This window comes from Notamacropus eugenii, chromosome 1 (genome assembly GCF_028372415.1).
Source record: "Notamacropus eugenii isolate mMacEug1 chromosome 1, mMacEug1.pri_v2, whole genome shotgun sequence".
NCBI lineage: Eukaryota > Metazoa > Chordata > Mammalia > Diprotodontia > Macropodidae > Notamacropus > Notamacropus eugenii.
The window spans coordinates 650619538-650634393 of record NC_092872.1 but is presented as its reverse complement, the minus strand read 5'-3'; the positions used below and the strand labels follow the sequence as shown (position 1 = coordinate 650634393).

Genomic DNA, 14856 nt, shown 5'->3' with positions numbered 1-14856 from the left:
ACATAGAAGGGCGTTGGCAGAAGAAAAGACTTTAGGTAGAGGATAGTACAAGAGTTGCAAGTGGAAGAAGCAGATGAAGAGGAAGGGAATGCCAAGCAGAGAAGACAGTGAAAATGTAAAGAGTTGGGGGATGAGTGTCTTGTATAAGGAACAAAATAGCTAGAAAGTCATTGTCACTTGATCAGAGTACAAGGAATGGAGTAAGGTGTAAGGAGTAAGGTGGAAGAGGTCAGATTACAAAAAGCTTTAAAGGCAAAACAGAAAACTTTATATTTGATCCTGGAGGTAACAGGGAGTGTTTATTAAATGGGAAGGAGACACGGTCATATTTCTATTTTAGGAAGATAATTTGACAGCTGAGTGGGAAGAAACATGAGGCAGCAAACCATTACAATAATACAGGTATGAGGAGATGAGGGCCTGTACCAGGATAGTAGGTGTTACAGAGGAGAAAAGGAAAAGTAGAAGAGAAATGGTAGAATTGGTAGGACATGACAAATAATTGGTTATAGGGGAAAGGGGATGAGTGAAAGTGAGGAATTGAGAATCACATCTAGTTTGCCAGCCTTCGTAACTGAGAAGATCTACCTTTGACAATAAGGAAATGGGGAAGAGAGGGGAGAGAAACATAATTAGTTCAGTTTTAGATATGATGAAATTAAAATTCTGAATTTGAAGACGTCCAATAGAAAATTGGAGACTGGAAATGGAGAGGTTAAGGCTGAACAAACAGATCTGAGACTCACCTAAATAAAGATGAAAACTGAATGTATAAGATATGATAAAACAACCAAACAAAACAACAGTGTAGAGGGTGAGGGACTATCTATTGGGATTCTGAACGTGAGGATTTACTGTGGTTCTTTTTTTTCTGTTCAGTGAAGGTAGCTCCCAATGATGAGCTTCCTCTACCAATGCAGATTAGCACCTTCTCTGAAAATTACAGTACTGGAAGGTTTCCTGGATTACTGACACATTAAACTTGCCTAGTATGTGCTCTTAAACCCAGCTCTTCCTGACACTGAGACTAATTCTCCATCTACTGCATCATGCTGCCTCTTAACTGCAAATCATGAAAAAGAATTTCCATACTGAAGTCCATAGAATAGAAGATTATTAACACTTCATGCTATTAATTAAACTGTATCTTGCAGAAGTTTTAAAATGCTTACTTACGTAGAAAAAAGCAAAATCAAAACCTCTTTATAAGCAGGCTCATTGCAAAAACATTATGATCATTAATAATAAAAGAACCATACCTGGCAAATTTTTTCCCAGATCTCATCACAGCCAGCCTTCTCCTGAAAACTCAGAGCCAGATCATAGTTTTCAGCTTCTGACCAAACAATTAATGTATCCTGTTTAAAGATAAAGATTTTTTAAAATTAAAATCTCCAGATGAAAACGTACTCAAGTAATGCATGTTAAAAACATAATTAAAAATTAAATGTAATTTTAAGAAAAACATTAAATAGTAAGAAATAATAAGAACACGGAAAACATTCAAGTTATCCGTTCAGGTATATATAATTAATGTATGATTGATTTCCTTCATGCACCATTTCTAAGATTATATTTTATCATTCTTGGAATATTAAAATTATTTTAGAACAAAAATTAGTACTTCTACATTAAATAAACAACTTTCTAAAACACCACGTACTATACATTTTTAAAAATCCTTGATAGGTGGCAGAAAAGTAGAGGTGAGCAAACTTGACTGGTAAAATTACACAATAGGCTGATGTTTGCCATCATTTTCCAGCCATCTCCTTTCCTCACTTCCTAAGGCCAATCAACCTGTGTCTTGTTCTTCCATTTGGCAGACCAGCCACTAATTCTTGCTAAGGTAGTAAAGTACTAATCCAAGCTGACATTTATATAAAAATCATAAAATGTTTTACATACAATATTTCATTTGCTCATCCCAAAAAGGCCTATGAGATAATTTACTGCTAAACTCGGTATTTTAAAAAATAAAGATAAGGCTCACAGAAAGTAACTTTCCTATATCACCTATTAAGTGTTAAGAGTAAGGGTACCTTAAACCATGTCTTTAAAAAGTATAATCTTTCTAAGGATATTTGGGGAGACCTGTAGTTAGAAAACCATTCAATACATATAAGACAAATTACATTCATCTAAAGGTATTACTAATATTATTGCAATAAAGAGCTACCTACTTAATTAATAAGGCCAGGTCTGAACATGGCGGGTCAAGTTCTATATAGAAGTTTATGAGTGGCAGATTTAAGAATAGCTCACATCTTCCCTCTTCCCTCAAGATTCCCTGTGGCTTCCAGAATCCTTTGAGGATGCTACAGAGTCAACTTTTATCAATGGTCCATACTTAGAGAGGCTTCTTTAAAAAGTAGCTTGTTTGTTTTGTACAAAAGATTAGAAAACATTAACAAATACAAGTTTTACAAACTAATTTTAGAAAATACTTGCTGGTTATTTGTTTTGGTTTCATACTCACACACTTCATCTATCAGTTTCTTAGGACTGAAGAGTCATGGATCTAATGTTAGAAGACACCTCAGAGAGCATCAAGCCCAAGTCCTTCATTTTATAGTTGAGGAAACTAAGGCACAGTGAAGTTAAGTGACTTGTCTCAGGTCATAAAGATAGTAAGTACTAGAGGTGGGATTTGAACCCAGGTTCTCAGATTTCAAAGCCAGTGCCTTCTCTCCAATGTTTTTTTCATTTCCTTGAAAGCCCAAATCATACATAGTGTTGAAGTTTAGTTCTAGTCAGAACATTTCTATCTGGTTTATTAATATAACACAGTTTGCACTCTTTTCCCCTTATAACTATTAATGTTTTAATTTCCAGATGTTTCTCTTGTTTTGTAAGGTCATGAATAAGTGTGATCAAGTATAGGAAGTGATGTGGCAATCACATGTTCTAATGTTCACTTGACTTTTCAAAATTACTTCAGCTAAGCCAAATTCTTCATTTACAGTAAATACATCTTTAAAAGCTAATACAGTAAATGTAAAAGTATCTGAAATATTCTATCAGTAAAGACAAATGAGATCACAACATAGAATCTAGACAAGCTTTCCCTGCTTTAATTTACTTTAATTAAATTTCATTTTTTTAAATCAATAAAAATTTGCTACCTCTCTCCCTCCATCCATATTAGATTATAAGCAGTGTACTCTTATTTATTTCTTTATCATTATTTATTTGTTTAGCTTTTCATGTTCCTCTGAATACATATGATTGAACTTCAAAAGCTCTACGTAGCTCTGGTCTTTTCATCAGGAATACTTGGAAGTCATCTATTTCCTTAAAGATCCATTTTCCACCTACAGCATTATACTCAGTTTTGTTGGTTAAGTTAAATCTTGGCGGCAAATTTACATATCCTTTGTCTTCTGGAATGTCACATTCCAAACACTGCTACATTATGGAGGTAGCTGCAAAAATGTGTAGGATCTTGACTGAGGCTCCCTGGTACTTGAATTCTTTCTAACTGCTTACAGTATTTTTTCTTTGACTTGGAAGCTCTGAATTCAGGACCAAAATGTTCCTGGGAGTTTTCCTTTGGGGGTCTCTTTCAGGAGGTGACTGGTAGATTTTTTTGCACTATGAATCTAAGACATCTGGGCAGTTTTGAAGATTTTTTTGAAAAATGATGTCTATGCTCTTTTTTGGGTCACAGATTTCAGACCGTCCAATAATACTTGATTTGTTTTCAGGTTATGTCTCTCTGTTATGAGATACTTTCCATTTTCTTTTTTTCAGTGTTTTGATTTTATTGTTAATATTTCTTGTTGTATCATGAAGTCACTGGCCTCTATTTGGAACATTCTAATTTTCATTTAGTCTGTTGCCTGGGCAAAGCTTTATACTACTTGTACTAAGCTGTTAATTATCTTTCCAATTCACACTAATTCATTGCTGGTGGAGCTATGAGCTGATCCAGCTATTCTGGAGAGCAGTTTGGAACTATGCCCAAAGGGCTACAGAAATATGCATACCCTTTGGACCCAGCAATATCGTTACTAGGACTGTATCCCCAAGATCACAAAAATGGGAAAGGCTCCCACACGTACAAAACTATTTATAGCAGCTCTCTTTGTGATGGCTAAAAACTGGAAATCAAGGGGGTGTCCATGAATTGGGGAATGGCTGAATAAATTATGGTATATGAATGTAATGGAATACTATTGTGCTGTAAGAAATGATGAACAGGAAGACTTTAGAGAGGCCTGGAAAGATTTATATGATCTGATGCTGAGTGAAAGGAGCAGAACCAGGAGAACTTGGTACACAGCAGCAACCAGTGTGCAAGGAATTTTTCTGGTAAACTTAGTACATCATTGCAATGCAAGGACTTAAAAAAAATTCCCAATGGTCTCTTAAGGCAAAGTGCCTTCCACATCCAGAGAAAGAATTATGGAATCTGATTGCAGAATGAAGCAGATTATTTTCTTTTGTATTATGTTTGGTTTTGCTTTATGATTTTTCCCATTCATTTTAATTCTTCTATGCAATATGGCTAAGGTGAAAATGTATTTAATAGGAATGTATGTGTAGAACCTATACAAAATTGTATGCCGTCTCAGGGAGGGAGTGGGGAGAGAGGAGGGAGATATATGAAAGTGATTGCAGAACACTGAAAAAAAAAAAAAAGAAATGATGAATAGGCATACTTCAGAAAAACCTGAAAAGACTTACATGAACTGATGCTGAATGAAATGAACAGAACCAGGAGAACATTATACACAGTGACATCCACAGTGAGTGAAGACTGCTTCTAATAGACTTAGCCCTTCACAGCAATGTAAGTACCTAAAACATTCCCAAAGGACTCTTGAGGCTAACTGTCATCCACATCCAGAGAAAGAACTATGGAGATTTCTGGTTCCAGGAGCCACACTGGTGGAGTGACCAGTAACTGCTATCTCCCTCCCCCTGTTGACCTTGAAGAGCCCAGAGAATATCTCCCTGGGAAAAACCCTGGAACAGTGGGAGTAGCAGAAGGGGTAAACAGTCTCTTAGCCTGTGAGGCTAGGAAAATCACTAAGGAGGGTCCCTCTTGCTATGGTTGAAGGGGAACAGTGCAGGACCAGAGCTGTCTCAGTCAGTCTCATCTCAGCAATCTGGGAGAAGATTCTGAGCCCAAGGGGGGTGAAGCCAGCAACCACCAACACTAGGACCCTAGGTGTGCCTCAGCACCCCAGGGGAATTGAGAAGACACTAGCACAGATGGGAATCACCAATCGCTGAGCTTGCCTACGCTCTAGCTCAGCAGAGAAGACCTATGGCCAGACCACCCCTCCCTCACATTTAACACAGCTAGCTCCAGGGTAACTCTGGGTAAACCCAAAAAAGACTTCACCTGGCCTCTGCTTTCCAACATCAGCCAGCTCTCAGCTGCAGCATTTTAGCTTCTAGCTGAAAGAACCAGAGGACATAACACACAAAGGCTCAAGTTTTAGGCACAAGAACAGTGAGACAGAGCCCCCTGTGCCCCAGACAAAGAGATCTACTTTAAAAGCCAGGAAAAGGGTGATCATCATGAGTAAGAAGCAAAGCAGAAAAGAAAAGACTCATCTTTCTTTGGGGAGAAGGACCAAAACATGAATACCAAAGAGGTCAGCATTGATTCTGTACTCCCATTTGAAACTTCAGAAGGGACTATGAACTGGTCTGAAGCACATTCAGAAAGAGCATTCTTCGAAGAGCTCAGGAAGGACTGTAAAAGTCAAATTAGAGAAAAAGAAGAAAAACTGAGCAATGATTTTAAAAATATGAAAAAAGAAATAATAGATGAATTTAAAAGGAAAATTGAACAAATGGAAAAGAAAGTACAAAACCTAACTGGAGAAAATAACTCCTTAAAAGAACAACTGGACAGACGGAAAAGGAGATATAAAAATAAAGTGAAGAAAACAATTTGATAAAAATTAGAATGGGCAAGTAGAATCTAATGACTCTATGAGACATCAAGAATCAGTTAAACAGGATCTACAGAATGAAAAGATAGGAGAAAATGTAAAATACCTAATCAGAAAAACAACTGAGCTGGAAAACAGATTGAGGAGAGAAAAATCTAAGGATTTTTGGTCTATCAGAAAGACATGATGACAAAAAAGAACCTGGACACTATCTTCCAAGAAATCATCAAGGAAAACTGCCCAGAAGTCCGAGATCCAGAGGGTAAAACTGTCATTGAAAGACTCCACCGTTCACCTCCTGAAAGGAATCCCAAACTAAAAACACCAAGGAATATTGTTGCCAAATTCCAGAACTATCAAGTGAAGGAGAAAATACTGCAGGCAGCCAGAAAGAAACAATTCAAATATCGAGGAGCTACAGTCAGACTCACACAGGACCTTGCAGCTTCTACATTAAAAGATCACAGGAACTAGAATAAAATATTCCACAAGGCAAAGGAGCTGGGACTACAACCAAGGATCAATTACCCAGCAAAGTTGATAAGCATAATATTTCAGGCAAACAGATGAAAATTCAATGAAATAAGGAATTTCCATAACTTCCTGATGAAAAGGCCAGAGCTCAATAGAAAATTCGATCTTCAAATGCAGGTCTCAAGAGAGGCATAAAAAGGTAAACAAGGGAAAAAAACTTGTTACCAAATATGGGCAAACTGTTTACATCCCTATAAGGGAAGATGATACTTGTTCATCTTGAGAATTATATATTTATTACAATATATAACAGGGATATACATAGAGGGAGTTGTATAAAGTAAATGATGTCATGATAAAAATGTGATTTAAGAGTGGGAAGGGGCTGGAATGGGAGATGTGAAAAGGATGAGTCCGAAAAACGTAATTATATCACAGAAAGAGGAACAAAATATACTACAGTAGAGGGAAAGAGGGGAGGGAGATGAGCATTGTTTGAGAGTTACTCTCATCTAATTGGGTTCAAGGAGGGAACAAGAAACTCAGTGACATATACAAATACAACTAGCTCTATAGGCAGTAGGATGGGAAGGGGGAAAGAAAAGAGAGAGAAACCTAAAAGAGAGTAAAGAAATAGTAAGGGAAATGGGGATTAAAAGGGAGTGAGGCTGAAAGAAGGGAGGGAAGACTGAGGGAGGCCATGGTCAAAAATTAAAATTCTATTGGGGAGGGGAACGGAGAACTAAAAGCATAAAGGGAGGGGAAGGGGATGGAAGGAAAGACACAGATAGTAATCATAACTGTGAATGTGAAAAAGTCTCCCATTAAACAGAGACAGAGATAAAACACAGATAGCAGAACGGATTAAAAACCATAATCCAACAATATGTTGTTTACAAGAAACACATGTGAAACTGGGGGATACACACAGGGTAAAGGTAAAAGGTTGGAGCAGAATATACTGTGCTTCAGTTGATGTAAAAAAAAGCAGGGGTAGCAATCCTAATCCCAGACAAAGCAAAAGCAGAAATAGATCTAATCAAAAGAGATAAGGAAGGAAACTATATTCTGCTAAAAGGCACCACAGACAACAAAGCAATTTCATTACTAAACATACATGCTCCAAGTGGTATAGCACCCAAATTCTTAGATGAGAAGTTAAGAGAGTTACAGGAAGAAATAGACAGCAAAACTATACTGCTGGGGGACCTCAACCTCCCCCTCTCTGAACTTAATAAATCTAACCTCAAAATAAACAAAAAAGTTAAGGAGGTGAATAAAACTCTGGATAAGGTAGAATGATAGATCTCTGGAGAAAACTGAATGGGGATAGAAAGGAATATTCCTTTTCCTCAGTGGTACATGGCACATATACAAAAATTGACCATGTAGTAGGCCATAAAAACCTCACAATCCAGTGCAGAAAGGCAGAGATAGTCAATGCATCCTCCTCAGATCATAATGCAATAAAAATTATATGTAATCAAAAGCCATGGAAATATAAACCAAAAATTAATTGAAAACTAAACAATTTAATCCTAAAGAATGAGTGGGTTAAACAAAAAATTATAGAAACAAATCAACAACTTCATTCAAGAGAATGTCAATAATGAGACACCCCACCAAATCTTATGGGATACAGCTAAAGCATTTCTTAGGGGAAGTTGTATATCTTTGAATGACTACATGAATAAAATAGAGAAAGAGATCAATGAATTGGGCGTGCAGATGAAAAAGCTAGAAAATGATCAAATTCAAAATTCCCAAGTAAATATACCAAATTAGAAATACTGAAAACCAAAGGAGAGATTAATAAAATTGAAATTAAGAAAACTATTGAACTAATAAAAAAAACTAAGAGTTGGTTTTACGAAAAAACCAATAACATTGATAAACCTTTGGTCAATTTGATTTTTAAAAAAAGAAGAAAACCAAATTACCAATATCAAAAACAAAAAGAGTGAACATCCAATGAGGAGGAAATTAAATCTATTAGAAATTATTTTGTTCAACTGTATACCCATAAATCCAACAATCTAAATGAGATGGATGATTATTTTAAAAAGTATAAATTGCCCATTTTAACAGAAAAGGAAATTGAACACTTAAATAACACCATCTCAGAAAAAGAAATCGAGCCAGCCATCAATGAACTTCCCAGGAAAAAATCTCCAGGGCCAGATGGATTTACAAGTGAATTCTATCAAACATTTAAAGAACAGTTAATTCCAATGCTATATAGTCTATTTGGGAAAACTGGAGAAGAAGGAGTCCTACCAAATTCTTTTTATGATACAAATATGGTTCTGATACTGAAATCAGGATAAGCCAAAACAAAGAAAGAAAATTATAGACCGCTTTCTCTAATGAATATAGATGCAAAAATTTTAAATAAGATATTAGCAAAAAGAATACAGCAACTTATCACGAGAATAATACATTACGATCCGGTAGGATTTATACCAGGAATGCTGGGCTGGTTCAATATTAGAAAGACTATTAGCATTACTGATCATATCAACAACAAAACTAACAGAAACCACATGATTATCTCAATAGATGCAGAATAAGCCTTTGACAAAATATAACACCCATTCCTACTGAAAACACTACAAAGCATAGGAATAAATGGAACTTTCCATAAAATAATAAGCTGCTGTTGTTGGGTTTGTCCTTAGTTCTCAAGGAGGATCATGACATCAAGATGGTGACATGATTTGCAGTTGACTTTGATTTGAGTAAGGGAGGGCTGTGCAAGGTCACCAACCTCACTTTCCCCTCCTGAGCCATCTGGGTTCAGTGGCCCAATATTCATCAGGATGACAGAACATGGCCCAAGAGATCATAGAGTATATGAAGGAGGAAGACTGGAAAGGGAGGAAAGGGCTATGTTTTAAAGAGTTTTGAATGCCAAAAAGAGGATTTTTATATTTGATCCTGGAAGCAATAGAGAAATACTATAGTTTTATTGAGTACAGAGGTGACACAGTCAGGATCTTCTTGTGCTTTAGGAAAATCACTTTAGGAACTCACACAGGGCAAGTGTTCACATGGTGGTCAGAAGAAGCAATACAAGGATACTCTCAAGGTCTTTCTCAAGAACTCTGGAATTGATTGTGTAACATGGAAAACACTGGCATAGGACCACTCAGCATGGTGTGCCCACGTCAGAGAAGGTGCTGTGCTCTATAAGCAAAGCAGAATTGAAACAGCTCAAAGGAAATGCAGGATGCCCAAATTTAGAATATTCACCTCAAATATTCACATGGACTATTTGTGTCTAATCTGTGGTAGAGCATTCCAAGATCATACTGGTCTGATCAGCCACAGTCAGACACATCATCAAAACTTGACTTTATCATAGTGATGTCATTTTGGTCCTCTTCAAGAATGAAGGATGACAGCCAACCAGCCAAGCTTATTATCTAATTTTTATTTTTTGTTAAGTGTAAGAAAAAAGGCAAGAAAATATTTTTATCTAAATTTGCTGTAGCCATTAAAAGGTTAAGTCCTTGAAAAGCAGTCTAGTTTCATTGTATTTAGTATTAATCCTTTCTGACTTTGACATCATGATTACAAACCAATTGTTAAAATAATAAGCAGTATCTACCTAAAACCATCAGAAAGCATTATATGCAATGGAGACAAGCTAGACGCATTTCCAATAAAATCAGGGGTGAAACAATGATGTCCATTACCACCACTGTTATTCAATACAGCATTAGAAATGCTAGCTGCAGCAATAAGGGAAGAAAAAGAAACTGAGGAATTAGAACAGGCAAAGAAGAAACTAAGTTATCACTCTTTGCAGATGATATGATGATATACTTAAGAGAATCCCAGAGAATCAAGTAAAAAACTCCCTGAAATAACAAACAACTTCAGCAAAGTTGCAGGTTAAATATAAACCTGGATAAATCACCTGCATGTCTATATATTACTAACAAAGTCCAACAGCAAGAGATAGAAAGAGAAATCCCACTTAAAGCTCCTGCAGACACTATAAAATATCTGAGAGTCTACCTGCCAAAACAAACCAAGGGACTATATGAACACAATTACAAAACACTTTTTGCACAAATAAAGTCAGATCTAAGTAAGTGGAAAAACAACAGTTGCTCATGGGTAGGCTGAACTAATATAATAAAAATGACAATTCTACCTAAATTCATTTATTTATTCATTTCCATACTAATCAAACTACCAGATAATTATTTTCTAGAGTTAGAAAAAATAATATCAAAATTCAACTGGAAGAACAAAAGGTCCAGAATATCAAGGGAACTAATGAAAAGAAATACTAGGGAAGGTGGCCTAGCCCTACCAGATCTCAAATTGTATTGTAAAGTAGCAATCATCAAAATCACTTGTACTGGCTAAGAAACAGAGAAGCAGACCAGTGGAATAGGTTAGGTACTCAAGACACAGTAGACAATGAATATATCAATCTACTGTTTGATAAACCCAAAAACCCCAGCTTCTGGGATAAGAACTCACTATCCGACAAAAATTGCTGGGAAAACTGGGTAACAGTGTGGCAGAAACTGGGCATAGACCAATGCCCAACACTGTACACAAGAATAAAGTCCAAATCGGTATATGGTCTATATGATACTATAAACAAATTAGTGGAGCAAGGAATAGTGTATTTATCAGATTTATGGAGAATGGAGAAATTTTTGACTAAACAAGAGATAAAAAACATTATGAAATGCAAAATGGATAATTTTGATTACATTAAATTGAAAGGTTTTTGCACAAAAATCCCCAATGCAACCAAGATTAGGAGGGAAGCAGAAAACTGGGAAAGAATTTTTGCAGCTAGTGTCTGTGATAAAGGCCTCATTTCTAAAATATATAGAGAACAGAGTCAAATGTACAAGAATACAAGTCATTCCCCAATTGATAAATGGTCAAAGGATATGAACAGGTAATTTTCAGAGGAAGAAATTAAAGCTATCTATAGTTATATGAAAAAATGCTCTAAATCACTCTTGATTAGAGAGATGCAAACTAAAACAACTCTGAGGTACTACATGACATCTATCAGACTGGCTAACATGTCAAACAGGAAGATAATAATGTTGGAGAAGATGTGGAAGAGTTGGAACACTAATTCATTGTTGGTGGAGCTGTGAGCTGATCCAACCATTTTGGAGAGCAATTTGGAACTATGCCCAAAGGGCTACAAAAATATGCATACCCTTTGACCCAGCAATACTGCTTCTGGGACTGTATCCCAAAGAGATCATAAAATGGGAAAAGGACCCACATGCTATAAAAATATTTATAGCAGCTCTCTTTGGGGCGGCCAAAAACTGGAATTCAAGGGGATGCCCATCAACTGGGGAATGGCTGAACAAGCTGTGGTATATGAATGTAATGGAATACTACTGTGCTATGAGAAATGACGAACAGGAAGACTTCAGAGACGCCCGGAAAGACTTATATGAACTCATGCTGAGTGAAAGGATCAGAACCAGGAGAACTCTGTATACAGCAACAACCACAGTGTGCAAGGAATTTTTCTGGTAGACTTAGTATTTCATTGCAATGCATGAACTTAAAAAATTCCCAATAGACTCTTCAGGCAAAATGCCTTCCACATCCAGAAAAAAAAAAACTATGGAACTGGATCACAGATAGAAACAGACCTTTTTCTTTTGTATTATGTTTTGTTTTATGGTTTATCCCATTCATATTAATTCTTCTATGCAACATGTATTTAATAGGAATGTATGTGTAGAACCTATATAAGATTATACACCATCTCAGAGAAGGAGTGGGGAGGAAGGGGAGAATGAGGAGGAGGAAGGGGAAAAAATCTAAGACATACGGAGATGATTGTTGAACACTGAAAACAAATAAAATAATTTAATTTTAAAAAAAGAACTATGGAATTGTAATGTGGAATGAGGCAGACTACTTTTGCTTGTGTTATGTTCTATTTTGGGTTTTCTCATGGTTTTTCCCATTCATTTTAATTCTTCTATGCAACATGACTAATGTGAAAATGTGGTCAGTAAGAATGTATGCGTAGAACCCACATAAGATTGCAAGCTGTCTCAGGGAGAGAGGGAGGAGGAAGGGGGGAAAATGTAAGACTTATGGGAGTGATTGTTAAAAACTGAAAACAAATTAATTAAAAAAATTATCTTTCCAATTCCTTCTTCCATTGCTCTACTTTTCCATTTTCTTCTATCATTCTCAATTCATTTCTCAAAAATTTTTAAATTTTGGGGTGGAGCCAAGATGATTGAGTAGACGCAGGGTCCCATTTGAGTTCTCTCTAAAATCCCCTCAAATAATCTGTAAAAAAAATGACTCTAAATAAATTCTAGAGCAGCAGAAGCCACAAAATGATAGACTGAAGCAAATTTGCATCCCAAGACAATCTGTAAGGTCAACAGGAAGGGTCAATCTAACTGGGCTAGGAGCAGCGTGCAGTTGGGCATCAGTCACACCAGCATGATGGAGCTGGAGCAGACCTCAAGGGACTGAATAGCTAGTGAGTTTCCAAACTTTTCAACCCATAAACCCCAAAGACAGCTTAGAAGGTCAGTGTGAAGGGCCCTTTATTTGGCTGAGAGGAGAGGATGGTCTGGTCCCAACCTCAGCCTGATGCTGGCCCCAGGGTAGTGGCAGCCTCTACAAAAATGGCAGGTGCTTCTGGAGCCCTCCACTTAACAAAGAGCTCAAAGATCAAGTGATTGACTGGGAAGATGAGCAAATGGGGGAGAAAAAAAACCTACTACAGATTCTTATTTTCTCAATGAAAGGGTATTTTCTTACATCATTAATGACAAGGAAGATCAAGGGATGCAACCAGAAGAAGAAAAAAAATCAAGGCTCCTGCATCTAAATCTTCCAAGAAAAATATGAATTGGTCTCAGGCCATGGAAGAGCTCAAAAAGGATTTTGAAAATTAAATAAGAGAAGTAGAAGAAAAATTGAGGAACAGAAATGAGAATGATGCCAGAAAATCATGAAAAAAAGAGTCAACAACTTGGTAAAGGAGATCCAAAACAATGCTGAAATAACACCTTTCAAATTAGCCTAACCCAAATGGCAAAAAAAGTCCAAAAAGCCAATGAGAAGAACAATGCCTTAAAAAGCAGAATGGACCAAATGGAAAAAAGGTCCAAAAGCTCACTGAAGAAAATATTTCCTTCAAAATTACAATGGAGCAAATGGAAGTTAATGACTTTATGAGAAATGAAGAAATTCTACAATAAAATCAAAAGAATGAAAAAAAAATAGAAGACAACGTGAGGTATCTCACTGGAAAAACAACTGAGCTGGAAAATGGATCCGGGTGACATAATCTGAAAATTAATTGGACTACCTGAAAGACATGATCAAAAAAAAAAGAGCCTAGATATTATCTTTCAAGAAATTATCAAGGAAAACTGCCTATAACCAGAGGGTAAAATAGAAATGGAAAGAATCTACCTATTACCTCCTGAAATTCCCCAAAGGAAAACTAGGAATATTGTAGCCAAATTCGAGAGTTCCCAGGTCAAGGAGAAACTATTGTAAGTAGACAGAAAGAAACAATTCAAGTACTGTGGAAACACAATCAGAATAACACAAGATTTAGCAGCTTTTTACACTAACGAAGCAGAGGGCTTAGAATATGATATCCCAGAAGTCAAAGGAGATAGTATTAAAACCAAGAATTTCCTACCCAGCAAAACTGAGTATAATATTTCAGGGGGAAAAAAATGGAATTTCAATGAAATAGAAGACTTCCAAGCATTCTTGTTGAAAAGACCAGAGCTGAATAAAAAATTTGATTCTCAAATACAAGAATCAAGAGAAGTATGAAAAGGAAAACTGGAAAGAGAAACCATAAGGGACTTATTGAAGTTGAACTGTTTACATTCCTACATGGAAAGATATTTGTAACTTATGAGACCTTTCTAAGTATTATGGTAGTTGTAGGGCACACACACACACAGATATTTATGTATGTATATCTGTGTGGGAGTGTTTGTGTGTGTGTGTGTGTGTATATGAGAAAAAGGGAAGGAGGATACAGGGTGAGCTGAATATGAAGGGATGAAATTAAAAAAAAAAATTAAGTTTTGAAATAAATGTACTGGGAAAAAGAAAAAGGGAGAAATAGAATGTAGAAACCATCTCACAAAGAAGAGGCAAGAAAGGGCTTTTACAATGGAGGGGAAGAAGGGGAAGATGAGAAGGAATAAGTGAGTCTTACTTTCATTGGATTTGGCTTCAGGAAGGAATAACATACACATTCAATTGGATATAGAAGTTTATCTTACCCTACAGGAAAGCAGGAGTGAAGGGAATGGGGAGGGGGGATGACAGAAGGGAGGACAGAATGGGAGAAAGGGTAATTGGAAACAAACACTTCTGTAGAGGAATAGTTTAAAGGAGAGAACAGAATAAATGGAGGGCGGGACAAGACAGAGGGAAATATAGCTAGTCTTTCACAACATGATTG

At 36.4% G+C, this 14856-nt stretch overlaps 1 protein-coding gene across 2 annotated transcripts in view; it reads right to left on the bottom strand.

Moving 5' to 3' along the window:
- The window catches only part of PPP4R3B (protein phosphatase 4 regulatory subunit 3B), an 86584-nt gene that overhangs the window by 55258 nt on the left and 16470 nt on the right, over positions 1–14856 (bottom strand). For both annotated transcript variants that reach the window (XM_072635520.1, XM_072635519.1), the window contains exon 3: positions 1260–1358. In XM_072635520.1, coding sequence (XP_072491621.1) covers positions 1260–1358 — 99 coding nt within the window. The remainder of the gene's footprint in view (positions 1–1259; positions 1359–14856) is intronic.